General features: G+C 40.6%; 1 protein-coding gene across 2 annotated transcripts in view; it reads right to left on the bottom strand.

The window, feature by feature from the left end:
- Positions 1–15,668, bottom strand: part of RB1CC1 (RB1 inducible coiled-coil 1) — a 117,765-nt gene extending 102,097 nt beyond the window's left edge. For both annotated transcript variants that reach the window (XM_018570679.1, XM_018570678.1), the window contains exons 1-3: positions 15,560–15,668; positions 6,075–6,204; positions 972–1,098 (exon numbers count right to left, since the gene is read on the bottom strand). In XM_018570679.1, the coding sequence (XP_018426181.1) occupies positions 972–1,098; positions 6,075–6,145 (198 nt within the window). In that variant the 5' untranslated portion in view covers positions 6,146–6,204; positions 15,560–15,668. The remainder of the gene's footprint in view (positions 1–971; positions 1,099–6,074; positions 6,205–15,559) is intronic.
- Positions 15,669–16,011: the final 343 nt, after the last annotated feature.

A 16,011-nucleotide genomic window follows, 5' to 3' on the forward strand; every position in this document is an offset into this window, starting at 1 on the left:
TACAACTAGAGCAACTGACAGGGATAATAAATCAAAACCAACACCCTTCATTACAAGCCTCCTGACACGGACTTGCATTGCTCAAGAAGAAAATGGGTGTGTCTGACCACGTCTGTAAGGTTACCAAGTGCACTAAGGCACACTATGGTACCTATTGAACTTAACAGCTGTATTTCATCACACTGCACAATAGATATAGCAGGAAACTAAAAGGTAAGACTATCAAAATTGAGTCTATTAGCTCAAAGTCCATATGACTTTGATCTTTAAGATTGGGTAACAATTCAAATGAAATTACACAGGCAAAAGAACAGCAAGGTAGTAAAAGGCCATCTAAACCAAAATACAAAACAAAAACAGAATATAATGCAGCTTGCCAGCCCTTGGATGTGTTGCCTGCATTTGTTTTCTAGCCTTTTTTCTCTTTTAATTTCCCCCCTTGATCATGTCAGTAACACTTCCTGTCGCTATGTCTGCCTTTGTCCAACTCCATTACATGAGTTCTGGGGAGATTTTAAGTTTACAGAAGGAAGATAACATTCTTTTATGTGAAACAAAAAGTGAAAAGAACACTACAATTTCTGGAAAGATCAACAGGTAATTTATGTACATGCTGAACATTTTCTTAGACTAAAAAAAATAAAATAATGCAGCCACCATGATTAAAGACTGTTATACCAACAAAATATTAAATTTTTATTCCTAGGTTTAGTGAACTGGAAATCATACAAAAGTACTTTACACTTATCCACTTCTATGTGGTCACCTCCCAATGCTAAAGATGCTGGGAAGATGGCTCCATAAATTGCTAAAAAGACCTACCACACTGATGCAGCAAGGAAGAGTTTGACCACAAAGATTTTGGATTGAAGGAAGTATGCATCTCGGGGGATTAGGCAAGCTATCTTTTTTTTTATATAAAAGGCACTTATCCTTTGAGAAGAATCTTAATATGCTGCATTTATACTCACAGTACCAGCGCTGTAACTACAGACCCTCCTGTCTGGTGCCATACATTCGCCTCCATTTACTACAAGGATCTGGTGCTGAACGGCAATCTTGTATTTAGTCTGAATAGCATGCTTAAGGTCATTCACCCTAATTATATAGAAGAAAGAAAAAACAAAATGTTAAAATGTAAACGCAATCTGCATGAAAAAAAAAAAAGATCAAATAAATTAGCCTAATAAATGAAAATAAATAAATCACTTACATCCTTTACATGGCAGAGTGTATGCAGTAAGTTAAAAAAAAAGGCCATTCGGCTAAATGCACACCTACTATAAAATAACCAAAAATAAAAGGCACAAACAAAGTCTGAAGCTTCACGTCAATATTGCAACAGTGAGCTACTATTGATGGATATCTCCTATGTTGCAGAATTGGGACCTAGGTGCCTCCATCTTGAAAATGTGTCATGTGAGGGGTGGGGGCAAGTTGTGAAGTTCTCTGGTGTAATTAATGTAATTCCTGCCAATGCCTAACATAGGCACACACCCAGCCTCTCCTAAAGCTGGGTACACACACAGCAAATTTCGCCTAAGGCCCCATTCCCACTAAGCGATTTATCGCGCGATTTCCGCCGCGATATCGCACATTTTTGCCGACCAATGCAATTCAGTGGAGCTGTCTTAGCTCCATGTTGCCCGTCGCTGTCGCTCAGCAGGACCCTTTTTTTGGCGGATTTTGCGCGATTTGTGGAGCCCGCCGGTAAAGGTGATGCTACCGTCGCTGGATCATGGCCCCGAAAGTCGCGATATCCCAGCCGCGCAGATCCGCTGCAAAAGGTATGTCGCTTAGTGTGAATGGGGCCTTATTCTCCAGGAATAGGCTGAGATTTCTTGTGTTGGTGACCCTAGTCCTTCAGCTGAAGTCATTCAATAGATCAAATTTTGCCGAAAGAACATGTTAGAAAACGTTTGGCTGCAAGCTTTGTTCAACCAAACAGCTGCAATCTCCATTCAGGAATTCTGACAGCAGCCGGAAGCAGGGGGGATTCGTCCATCCCTACTACTTAGCACGGATATAGGAATCTGTTCTATTTTTTCCGTTCAGCTTGTGGGTTGAATTAGAAAATTTGGACCTGTATATACCCTACTTTAGGGATCGATATACAGGCCACATACAGTAACACATATTCCAACATTTGGGATTTCCACTTCTAGTACTCAGAGACAGGAAAGACATACTAATAGGTTCCCACCCGGTAATAAAATTTTTACAAGCCTAAATTTTTCAGAAATACAAATATACTTAGAAACAAAAGAAAAAATGCCGAACAATGGCACATTACTTTATTTGTGTTTTAGATTTTAAGATGAATATTTTCTAATACTGTATGTGTATACTGGAATGAACAATACAGACTAACAGATTTTCTAACCGGTCTAATCTACTGTTACCCCAACAGCAGGAAACTGGTAGGGTTCCCCATTCAGATGAGACCAAAACGTATGTACAGGATAACTTCCATCTCATCTCTATGGGTATTTTTAACGTACGGTACTCAACCAACATATCTGGGGGAAGGAAATGGGTCTATCAGCTAGCCTGGATTATTTTGGCTATTAGGGGTACATTACACTCATACGTGGCATACACACCTAAATTCCAGAGGATACTGGGCACCAAGCTTAATTTATTTGTCTCTATGAGGTCATTAAAGAGCCACATTTTGACCATTCTGCATTGTGACAGCAGTTCAGTCAGCTCAAGCTTCAGCTATAGGTTTTATAGTAGCCACAACAGACAAGAAGTAAAGCCAATCTCTGCTCATACTATAAACGATGATCGGTAATAGATTCATATTCACGACATTCCACCGCACAAGATAACGAAACCTGGCTCGCACTTCGATTTTTTTTTTAAATTATGTAGCAATTACTGCATTATTAAATGCCCAGCCAGTATAATATACTGTTGTATATGATATATAAAATCTGAATACTGCCAAATACCCCATGTTGGAAAGTGGCATGATACATGTTCCAGTTCTGCTTTAATCATATCCAGAAGATGCAGAAAAAAGGAATACAAAGCCTAGACTGAGACAAGATACAAACTGATTATTTCAAACAGTGCTGCCCAATTCATTTGCTTAAGAGTGGGCAATACTTCTTTTTACATCTGTTGCAGCCTTTGCATAAGAAAATATGACCTGACAAAATGCAAGTCATGCAGTTCTCATACAGATAATACAACTCCCAAGAGTTTTCATAAAGATTAACTACTTGTTTACTGATTTAGCATTTGAATTGAATATTTTAGCAGAAATACTACATTATGATATTAATGAAAAAGATAAGATTCGAAGGGAGTATCCCATATGAACTATTCTTAGTTCAATATAGATATTCCATAAAGTGGAGAAAAGGTAATACAAAGGTCTCGCTCACATAAAAAAAAAGAAAAAAGCATTTTCAGGAAAACGACAGCTGGAATCTGCTTGCCTGCGTAGGACAACTCCATTATCAGACGACTTCCTTTTATCTGATGTAGTAGATTTGGTGACTTCTTTCGTGGGTGAATCACACCTTTGCACCTATAGCTGGTCACACATGGTCAAATTTTGACCCTACAATTAGTATTATTTACAACTGCTGTGTAGTGAGAGGGCCTACCTGGCTGGATATAATTTGAGTGAAGTATGTAAGAAGTTGCTTCCACTATCACAGGTGTTGATAAATTCTGTTGCAGATCAAAATCTCAGGGTGTATGGTCAGTTAAGGGTGGCCACTCATTGATTTCCTTAAGGAAATATTAACAGGAGCTGTTTTAGAGAATTCAAAAATATCGCTGGCCTGGTTCAAGGCAATTATTGGACCACATCTGAACTGCAGGAAGGCAATAAAAAGCACCCCAAGCATTTGGAGGTGCCTATCATCATGTTAGCTGGAAAAGCTTCCTGCAAGTGGGTCTCAATTCTTTACTTTTCTATGTAGAGGAAAGGAGGATCAAAACTACTATCTAGCAAACAGAATCAAGTAACAGGAATGAATCTTTCCTTCCAGGAATAATTACTAGAAATAAATGTTAAATTCAAATGCACTCGCACTGATGCCAAAAAGATAGACACAATACATAGACACTGCTGGAGTCCATTAACTGTGAATGTCCTGGATGCTCAACGTATTTTCATTTCCTCTGTGAAATGTTCTTTTTAGTGAAGCTATACTTGTGCCACATCTGCATACTTTCTGTAATGAGCTCATTTCAAGGGTCCGGCTGAACAAGATGAAACAAATTATTTGTCAGCATCTGGAATGTGGTTCAATTAAATACCACAGCGTACATGATGTAGTACAACACTACTAAAACATCTTCCTTCTATCAGGCTACAAATCAATTTGTTATAGATGAAACACAGTTCGTTACTCTGCTAATCACCACGATAACACAGGAAACAAAATAGCTTTGTCAATATCTAAGAATGTAAAATAAGTAAAAGATATACATTTTATAATGAGTAAAGATGTATAGTATATGTTAATACTCATGTCCTCCTAAAATAGTATTAAATGTTCAAGCTTATTTTCAACATGGAGTCCACATCAAACAAATGTCAATTGCCCAGCAAAGTATTTATTGAATTTGTTTTTCTAAGCACTTACAGTCATCATGTTTCTGAACATCCCTGAACTTCCTGTCTAGTACAAGATCACAAGGGACAGAGCAGTCTCCAGCAGCTATTCATCTACTGGCTTGGAGAAGGGAAGAGAGAAAAGGGGGGAGCAAGGGAAAGGGAAGAGACTTGCCTTGCTGTGTCTATGTGTTCATGGAGACACAGCTTACTAGCACACACAAGGTGGCTCCATAGGACCCTTCAATAGAAAAGAGACACCCTAAAACAGGAAATAAGGGCCTATGCTCAGAGGGGTCATCTGATTCTGCAGGAAACTAAACAAGGAGCAGCATCAATTGTAAGCAATTGAAAAAGCTTAAAAACATTTTGACTTTAATATCACTTTAATCTGAGGGCTGTCTCAGGCTACCTAGAAACATGTATAATCATTCTATGAAGCATTAAAGGAGAAATATGAGGTGAGTGAAAATCACTCATCCACATAGTTCGAGCCGACGTGTGACAATGAAACTGTCACACGTTGGCTCAATAGATCGGGGAGTGAGCGAACACATACCGTCGCTTGCTCACTTCTCGATCATCTCCCTGCAGAGAGCGGTGACTGTCAGTCACCTCCAACTTCACTATCTCTTTGTATTCAAGTAGAAAACTCAACAGAACAGCTCCTAGTAAATTATCCCTACAGATTTAAAAGAGAACTATGGCCCAACCTTTTTTACCCATAGCTCTCGTTAAGGTCACAGGAGGACGTTTACCATGTCCTTCTGTGACTCAAAGCACAGAGCCGTGCTGCAGCCTAGATCGATCCCAACTATATTGTCAGGATCCACCCCACCACCTGATTGACAGCCGGCTGTGCTTCTCTGGAGGCAGAGCCAGTTGTGCCCGACCCCTCCCTTCTCCATCCCTCCGGTCAGCGTTGGAGGATCGGAGAGGGGGGAATCCACGTGGGGAGGGTTGACTGACAGTCACCACTCTCTGCTGGGAGAAGATCGGGAACTGAACGATCACCGGTATGCGAGTTCTTAATCTTTAGAGCCAACGTGTGACAGCTTCGGTTTTACACGCCGGCTCTAATTATGGAGATGAGTGTATTTCACTCTCCCCATAATTATCATTTAATTGCCAAAATGAAAGACTTCCAACCTGGGAAACAAACACCGACCCATCTTCAAGAATGTATGCTATGCAACATGCTGTACTCACTCCCTTTCTGTCATGTGCCTGAGAGATCCATTTGTAATAATTGTGCATGTCTTACACTGATCTATAGCAAAAAAAATGTAACAAAAGTATTGTACAAGAAAATTGGCATTTAAAAAGAATTTCTGAGCAAGTGAATTGAAGAGGTGACGCAGCCTTGTCATTGAAGGTCAGGCACCTTATAGAATCTGTTGGACAGTGTCAATTTTATTTTGCTTTACAAAACATTTTTATATATTTACTTTAAAAAAAGTAAGAAAAAGTAAAATATCAAAAAAAGTTTACTTACGTTTGTACAGCAAGCTCAGTGTCAAATGTGAGGGTGATTCCAGTGTTCACCAGAAACACATATAACTTCATGATGACTGCTCTATGTTCCTCTGGTGCCCACTTTAAACTTTGCTGTGCTCATTTAGAAACTGTTAAAAGAAATACTATTGTAAATGTAATGTAAGGGTAACAGCACTCCACAACAAAACTATTTCATACAAATTGGCAGTACACATTTATTGCTACAAACAGTACATCGCAATCTATTTCATTAGCATTTTAATTAAAACACATAGTTGTTGACATTAACTAGGGAAGCACCTATACCGGCTTTTCGGTATCGAGTACCGATACTTTGATTTCGATACAGAGTACCAAAACCGGTGCTTCTGCTGGCATTTCCATGAGGAAATGAAGAGGAAAGATAACAAAAAGCATACGTTTCTGTGTTCATATATAGCAACTGCATATGCCTGCTTCATGTCACTCACTGCACATTGCTGGCAATGTTGATTTAAAAAAAAAAAATACCTCTGCAAAGGGGGAAATGGGCTTTAAAGTGTATTTTCACTTTTGCCGTCACATCTGGGACCCCCCCCATGATATGAATGTTATGTGTTCACTTCCACACAGCAAACCTAAAAATACATTTTGAATTTTTTTTTTCTAACCTTTCTGATATTTCTTTGGTGAAGACCTTTGTTTAGATTGCAGGTTACTCTGAGCAGTTTGATAGTGAAAGTAGAAGGCCAAACTGAGGGGGGGCAGACTGAACTTTCTCTCTTTAACTTACAATGCTTCTAAGCCTTTCACCCTTCGTTAAAGAAGAACTCCGGGCAAAACTTTTATTAACCATTGTAGTGGGACTACCATGTACTGCAAGGGTTAACTGTTTGTTTTTGTCTAGGTGCGGGGGGAAAAAAAAGTAATTATACTCACCTGAACTGTGGAGCTGGCTTGCTCTTAGACCAGACCTCCCAGCCTCTATCCCCCTCCACCGCAACGGTCTAAGGTCCCGTACATCATCACTTTCTATACACTCGGGTGAGTATAACTTTTTTTTAGCACCTAGACGAAAACGAGCAGTTGATCCTTGCATTGCAAGGGTAGCCCCACTGCAAGGGTTAATAAAAGCAATGCCCGGATTTCTTTCTTCTTTAAGACAAATCTGCTTTACAACTGATAATGAGATCTGCCAGCACAGTACAGACAAGTTAATATAAAAAAGTAAACATAACTTCCCACAGCCTATCCCCTTTAACAATACATGGGTGGGAGCTAGGTAGGATTTTTAAGCAAAAGTACTTAAAATAAAAGCAGATAAAAAAAAAAAAATTCAGATATGCTATGTGAAAGGGAACAAGTAACACATATAAAATGGGTGTTATCTCAATTTGGCTGCAAAAAAGGAAATACACTTTAAGCACTTTGAAAGAGGCTTTGTTTGCATTGCACTGCACAATACCAGGGAAACCACTTTGCTTATTTATCACACTCTCACAGACCATGTTAGACTACATTTGCATGTCTGTGCTTTTTGTAGAGTACAGTTGGAGTACAGTGAGTTTTAGACATGTTTAAAGTGTATGTAAACCAAAAGTCTGTTTTTTAATATGTTTGGCATCATACCTCACTGTGTACAATTTTCTTTGTGAATCTACTGCAGAGTTTCTTAACCAGAGATCCTGCCAGTAATAGAACTTGCTGTTGCAGGTTGACAATACTGCTGCCACAGTCTCGCAGGTAGCAGCGACAACGCTGATGGCATTCATGAGGAGGTGGCTTAGTGTTGTTAGCCTCCATTAGGAAGTGTTGTTATTGGCAGGATCTCCAGGTCAGAAACTTTGCAACAGATCCCAAATACGATTCGCTTAAGAAGAGGCATGAAGCCAAAAGTCCTGAAAAATGCAAAAACGTTAGGTTTCCTTAATGCCTATGGAAGAAAAGTATTGTTGGAAATCCCACTAAAGACACTAAGATACCCAATTTACATGACAGGTCCTCTATATGGAGACATCAGGGGATGTAGGCACACCTGATGCATGTTTGTGTATGTGGGGGCGGAGACTTAAAAAAACATTTAGTATTTTTTTATGCTTCTGTAATTTTTTTAAATTACTTTTTGGTTTTTTTTACACTTAACTTTATTGCTAATCACATAGCGGGATAAGAATCCCCCTATGTAATAGCCAATTTACATGACAGGTCCTCTTTATGGAAACATCAGGGGTCTCCAAGACCCCTAATGTAACCTAGGGACCCCCAAGAGAAGCTGCTGAAGCAGAGATCTGCTTCAGCAGCTTTTCTAGCTGGGAATGACAACTGAATAGGGAAGTGATGTAATATACATGACTTCCTGCATTCAGGGACGAAGAGGAGCTCAGAAGGAGATCATGTACCGATCTCCCTTTGATCTCCTGTCACAGAGCAGCCGTGCCGGTACCGGATCTCAGGACCAGCAGTGGCTGCGGGTGTAAAACCACAGCTAATACAAACGATCTAGAGACGCCCAATCGCTTGAATGTAAACCGCCATCCAAGAAGCTACTCGTCCGGCTCCGGCGAGAGGATGAGTGAATTTTCAAGCCCTGCACATAAGTATAGGTAGGAAAAACAATTCTTATAAATATGCACTGCAATACAAAGCAATACTATCAATGCAGCATAATGAAAGCAATACTTTTTACATGAAAGTTCTTGGTGATTGTTTAATTTCTAAATTTTTCCATAAAAGCCATTACAAAATGCATGACTAAGTAAACAGGGATGAACATGCACTTTGGATTAACAGCTGTCTGTCACAGATATACTTCAAAAGCCAAGTGCATTCCCACTCACTATGTTAAGAGGTGACTGGCAGGTCAGTTTAAACTAATAAATATTACCAAATGGACACACAAGAACACCATCAGGATTGGGATTTAGTTCTTGTTAAACAGTGAATAAGTTGAAATAAGAGTTAACGGCCCAGTCACACGTGTTTGTTTCTCAGCAGTGAAATGCATGTACTTTAACACATGAAAACCCAATTTGGGTGAAAAATTTGGATTGAATGTAGTCGGTTCTCATTACTGAGCTGTAGTGGAGTTTATTTTTTAAAAAGTACACAGTGTACTTTTCCAGGTGTCAAACATGTCCACTGAAAGAGCTGTAAAAAGTTAAAAATTAATGTATCGTGCTTTTTATCTGTTTTTCAAATAGCTGTACCATGGAAAATGTATTTGCATAAGTCATGAGCAAAGAACGCATTTACACATTTATTAACATGCGCATGAAAGAACAAGTTAAAAGAGAACTATGGTATAACCTTTTTATGTATGAGTGACAGCAGGCTCTGTCTATCTAGAGGCAGAGCCAGCTGTGCCCGCCCCCTCCCTGTCCGTTCCTCCGCTCAGCGTTGCAGGACCGGAGCTGGGAGGGGGGAAATCCCTGCGGGGAGCGGTGACTGTCACAGAGATGATCGGAAAAGTGAGCGAGCGACGGTATGCATTCGCTCACTTCCCGATCTATAGAGCCGACCTGTGACAGTTTCATTGTCACAGGTCGGCTCGAACTATGAGGTTGAGTGAAAATCACTCACCTCATAGTTCTCCTTTAATGCACAATAGTGCATATGAAAACAAACACAATAACACACAGGACAGTGTGCACTTGAAAGAATCCTTAAGTTGACCTTGACGTCAATTTTTTTTTCTATTATTCACTTGCAATGTTCCTTTGAATTTGTTAGAAAATGTGACTACTGTGAAAATTTGTTAGAAAATGTGACTAAATGTAGCACAGCCCCCTTCCTTCTTGTACATCATAGCACGCTCCTCTTCCAGGAGTGTCTAATTACTCTCTGTGATTACACACTATCACCCTCCCTCCTTCCCATACATACAGATGTGGTCACATAAGTTGTTACCCTTCCACGAATAAAGTAGAACCCACAACTTAACCTAAGTGAAGAAAGTAATTGGCATCCATCATTATTTACTCTATGCTGAATGAAAATTAGACTTTGCTTTTGATTCAGCAGAATATTTCAAATAATAAAACAAATTAAAATGGCAAGGACAAACATGAAGGGACCCGTAATCTAACATTTTGTTGAACAACTTTCAGAGGCAATCGCTGTAGCTGTAGATTAGATTTCTGTAGCTCTCATTGAGACTTTTGCACCTGCCCACAGGTAGTAAAGGTGCCCATACACCTTACGACCATCGCAAGACTTTTGTCTTGCGCTGGTCGTATGCTTATTGAAAGCTTGTACGATCTGCCAACCTTGGACGGGCAGATCGTACTTGCGATCATCGAAAGCCCGCCCTGCTGAGGGGCGGGCTTCCGATGACCGCAATGCAGAACGGGCACAGCGGCCCATTCCGCAGCTATCGGACGAGCAGGCTAGAAACCCGCCGACAATCGTACGATTCTCGGCGGGTTTTCGAGCATGTTGGTTTGACAAAAGACGTGCGACCGTACAGTAGAAACGGTTGCACGTCTTCGTTCACACTGCTCGATTCTCGTACGATCGCGGGATTTCGCCCGATTCTCGTATGAGAATCGAGCAGTGTATGGGCACCTTTAGGCTGCTCTCTTTGTGCTCCATCTGTCTCAGGTTTGAAGGTTGCCTTCTCCAGACTGCAAGTTTCAGCATTTTTCATAGATGTTTAAAAGGATTCTGATCAGGGACCAAGGAAGGCCACTTCAGAATAGTCCAATGCTTAGATCTTAGCCGATCTTGGGTGTTTTTAGCTGTGTATTTGGGGTCGTCCTGTTGGAGGACCAATGATCCGCAACTGAGACAGTGAATTTCCCTCCAGAATTCCTTGGTAGTTTTGAATTTTCATTGTACCCTGCAGGTGGTACATAACAGCGTACAGTACTTCCATGGCAAACACAGATCAAGTAACATATCTTTTCTTTATACATTCTTCAGTAGAAAAGACTTTCCATGCATACGTGCCACAGTGATCACCAGATTAGTTTATAACAAATAAGATATCACTCATACATTGTAAAATCTTGGTTCACAGAACACTAAATTAAAAATACGCTGATACATCCTTACACAATGCAGGAAGGCCACATGGCCTATTTATTTTATTTTGTGCAGCACTGTTTTCCGTTAAACTGAACCTGTGACCAGGCTGTAGACATTCAAATATTTATAAACTGTATCTATAGCTCATCTGACCCTGCTTACCCCTTTTCTAAAGGCCCATTCACACCATGTCTGGATCATCTCCAGACCAGACTGTTTCCAGACCCAAAATGCATCCCTATGCTATTTCTGGCCTCTATTCACACCAGCGCAGTCCATTCCAGACCAGAAAAATACTGCATGTCTCATTTTGTCTGGTCTGAAATGCACTGGAACGCATAAAAACCGCACTGGAATGCACCTGTAAGACCATTTTAAGCAAAAAAACACAAACAAATTCCAAACGTGCCAAAATTGCAGTAAAAACGTGGGGAAAATGTAATGCACTGCGTTCCAGATCTGGTCCGGAAAATGGTGAGAACCCAGCCTAAAAGTTGTTCAGAAGTCTTTCAGCTGTCTAATCTCTAATGTAAAAGCAGTGTAGGTGGTGCAAAGTGATCTAAGATGCTGTGAGAATGCTGTGAGGACTTTAGTGCTTCTGTTTTGAACTTTGAAGATTATTCACTCCACGTTACCTGCAGCATACAGCGGTCAGTGGGTGCTACTTATAAAGCACTTATTACTGCTGAAGAATATGAATTGAATTTTCATAGCCTTACCACAAGTCAGCTTTAAAGTGGAGTTGGTTGTTAAAAATGATTTATGAAACATACAAAGATGGAAAAGGTAGAATAAAGAAAGAAAAAAAAAAAGAAAAAACTAAAACTCTGACTTAAAATGAACAGAACTAGAAACTAAACCTATAAAATGTTACAAACTGCATTTTTATAGCAAATACTGCAGAGGGCAACATCCTAATTCCTCCAAGAAAAATACATATGTTAATCATTTGATTGCCGTTTCAAAGAACAGTGTGGTCTTGGCATTCTGCAGCAATACAAGGCTTTATGAAGCAGGAAAGCAATTTTGAACAAAATCTTTATAAGACTACCATTCTAATTTGAACTTTATTTTCTTGAATGGGCTTTCCCTATCACACAAACTTACTCAAATGTATTAAAAGAAACCCATCAGGAAAGAAACACGGAGCCTGCCATCACTGGCACATACATCTGAAAATGTTAGTTCTCTCTCTCTCTCTCTCTCTGCTATGCTGATCCCCTTGCTTCAATAACTATCTGTCTTTCCTGATGATATTTGTGATGACACTTGAATACATTCACAATCACAAATAATTCACACTATACTCTAAAATTACTTCCTATAGCTAAAACGACCTCCAGTTAAAAAAAAGAAAATACTTTTTTGCCTTTTTTTTTAGCTTTTCGCGGTGACCGCAAAACCATCTGGAGATCATCTCCAGGCCAGAATGTTTCCGGACGCAAAATGCATCTTAAATGTATCCCTATAGTATTTCTGGCTGTTCACACCAGCGCAGTCCATTATAGACCAGACCAGACCAGACAAATACTGCTTGTCCTATTTTGCCTAGTCTGCAATGTACTTGAAAGCATCAAAACACATACAAACGCACTGGAACGCACCTGTAAGATCCATTTTAAGCAACAACAAAAATTCCAAACCTGGCAAAATCACGGCAAAAACGCAATGTACTGTGTTCCAGATCTGGTCCAGAAAATGGTGTGAACCTGCCCACAATGCGTTACAACACAATAGCCCAAATTCACACCCACCTGTTTTTTGCAACTTCGCTACTCAATACTCACTATGAGCAGCTGGAGTTTTGACAGAGAGGCTCCTGCTTAGAGTTGCTACCAATCAAAAAGGGCAGTGCTGGGCAGGGGGCATGACAACAAAACTAACTACAGGAATACAGACACGGCCTGTAAAGGAGTGCCGACATTCGGTGTCCAGTAGCCCCAAACACCAAACTCAGGGAAGCAAACTGACCACACTTCTGCTTCTGTGCTTGACTCAGTAAGATTTGAAGAGAAAGAGAGGTTAACTGGCAGGATCAGCGGGTATTTCATAAGAAATCACTGAGAATTGACATACCATCATGGCCATGGCCATACCATCAGTATTGATACCCTTTTTCCCAAAGAATCCCACTTTGCTGTAAATTATGCCAAAGATAATACAAATAAATGTCATCCACCGTTCTTAATTTCAGAGTCCATACAGAAGACTTGCTTTATGATTTTTGACAAATTATTGTATTTATACACTTGTACTTATATTAGTACCCTTTAGAAACTCAGACATTGTTGGATTTTAATGATCTTCCAAGCGGACAAACAACTTTAATTAGTATCACATGTGCCTTCAACCTTCGTAGTCACTTGGCCTCTTCGAATGGAGAAAAGTACTCACTCCGGCACTTGTGTCATAGTGTGTAGCACAGTGAAGATGGGTAAGTGAAAGAAAAGCAGACAGTTGTCTGAGGAGTAAAGGAAGAAAGTAGCAGACAGGTATGGTAAAAGGTAAAGGCTACAAAGCCATCTCCAAAGAGCTACATCTGTGACCACCGTTGCTAATATTTATAAGTTTATGGTCCATGGGACCATAAACCTCCCTGAACACAGCCACTAGAGGAACATGAAACATAAGAAAAATACGAATGGTAGAGCCTAGGAAAACTTCAAAAGAAATCCTAACTAGCCACCAAGATGGATGTACAACAATATCAAGTTATATCATTTATCACTGCCTGAATGAGATCAGCCTCCATAATACAAGAGCCAGGAAGGCAAATGGAGTTTGCTAAAATACATGTTACAGGTAATTACAGTTCTGTGGGATATCCTTTGGGCACAGGAAACAAATGTAAAACTTTTTTGTAAGTCACACCAGTTCACAGAAAGTGTCTGCTTTATAGATGCTGAAAAGGTAGAGGGATACCAATACTTTTGGCCACAACTGCATAAGGCAAGCTCTACAAGCAAATGCATATGTTTAATATTAATTTTGTCCTTTGTGCCCCTCTGTCCTTACCTAACCCACCCTCCTCCTCCACAAATGCATACCTATTTCAACCCAATAGGTGCGGCCCCCAGTGTTTGTTTACATCCAGTGCCGCAGGCCTCGCTGTGCTGGCTGTATGACTCATTCCTCCTCTCTCATTTGACAGTGCTGGTGCCTCATGGCTGGCTGAGTGTTGTCACATTTAGCTGAGGAAGTCCCCAGCCCAGTATGATCTGAAACAAGTCGGTTTGAAGTTTACAAAGGGCTATCTTTCCTAGCTATCAGTGGCTGAATAGAGCATTGTGGGAGCTGGAAAAAGCAAGTATGTGAAGTTGGGAGGTAGGGCTGCAACAATTAAATCGACATAATCGATTATAATCGATTATTGAAAAAGTTGTCAACTTTTTCAATCATCGATTAATCGGTATCCGATTGGTTGGCCCTGTTCACGGATTGGGAGGGGTTGGGAGTTCCCAAGTGAAACTTTTACTTTGCCCTGCACAGGCAAAGGGAAAGCACACTTTAAAGCCACAGGTCAGCAAAACAGCCAGGCAAATTGCATTTTAGCAGGTGATCAGCAATGCTACCCTATATTTCTCCTATGACAGGATTACTCTGAAGTGCAAGGCAAATCAACATTGTTAGCTGCCTTTGGCAGCTAAACATACTTTCTGTTGCTTCCCCTTTGCTGTGTTCTTGTGCTGTAGGTGAAGAGAAAAAGCCCTGAGTAAATTGCAACATGGAGCTTATAGAGGTGGGGCTTAAAATGAACCTAGTCACTTTAAGCCAACTACATTTCCAGCCTGGACTTTGTAATAAAGAATAGAAAATATGGAGGCTGATTAGAACAACATCAAAATATGTGAAAAATAAAAGGAAAAAGAAATATAGACTTGGAGACATTGTGATTTGAGATAGGAAATTATGTGAAACTTTTAGCAGGTGATTCTACGTTATTCTACTTCGGAGTGCCGGTGTCCATAATTTCCTATACTTTATTCAGACGGTGGCCATCCGTCGACTACTGATGCACCCAACCTATCATTACGGATTAAGCGGTAAGGAGTGCAATGGGTACACGGATTGTTACTGATTGTGATTTGAGAGTCCCTAAAAAATGGAAGTCTTAGGGTCAAATCTTGAGAGTTCCTAGACAATCTATCCAGCAATGTACAGTGGTCCAGGAAGTGTCATGGTGTCAGAGAGTGAACACATCTGCTGGACTCCAATGCACTGACAGGTGTTGTGCTATAGACATGCTGAGCTCCTGTGTGTGGCTGGGGACAGTGGCCCATGTGTGCCCAGCACAGGACTGGACAGGGAGCTGAGGATGCTGGATTCATACACAACATCTGACAGGGGCCTGAGTGTCCAGGCCGGGGGAGGAGATGTCAGCTGGGATCTCTGCTCCCTCTACACACCATTCACAACAAAGAGCTGCACCATCCCATATGATTCCTCTATCCCATCTGCCCAGCGGTGACCCCCTCATACCCGGGCAGAGTCCGGCTGCCAGTCAGGAAGGTTCCCCTTGTTATTGTTGTTGTTGCTGACGATTCAGCATCGCTCAGGCTGCTTGTTTCCGGTGTGACGTGAGATCAGGCATCCCTGGGATCCCTTTGGATGTGCACGCTCCTTGCTTGTCCCTGCTTGCCACTGAGATGTGCAGACTTCAGCAGTGCAGTCTCCCAATCAATCCCTTAGTGATTTGTATTAAATAGGAGAACAGTGTGGTAAGGGTAACCATACATGTTACTACCAGATTGTATAATATCTGTCTACACTTTTTATTATATAATAAGAGGGCAAAACTAAATAATCAATGTCATTTGTATCCAATAACACACTTCTTTGCACTTCATTGTAACTGGTGGATCTAAGGTCTCATTCACAAAAGGTGGCAAGGGGTGATAACATTAGACTGTTGATGTGTGATTTTAGCACCC

Source organism: Nanorana parkeri, unplaced genomic scaffold (genome assembly GCF_000935625.1).
Source record: "Nanorana parkeri isolate BGI_ZX_2015 unplaced genomic scaffold, ASM93562v1 scaffold1571, whole genome shotgun sequence".
NCBI classification, from domain to species: Eukaryota; Metazoa; Chordata; class Amphibia; order Anura; family Dicroglossidae; genus Nanorana; species Nanorana parkeri.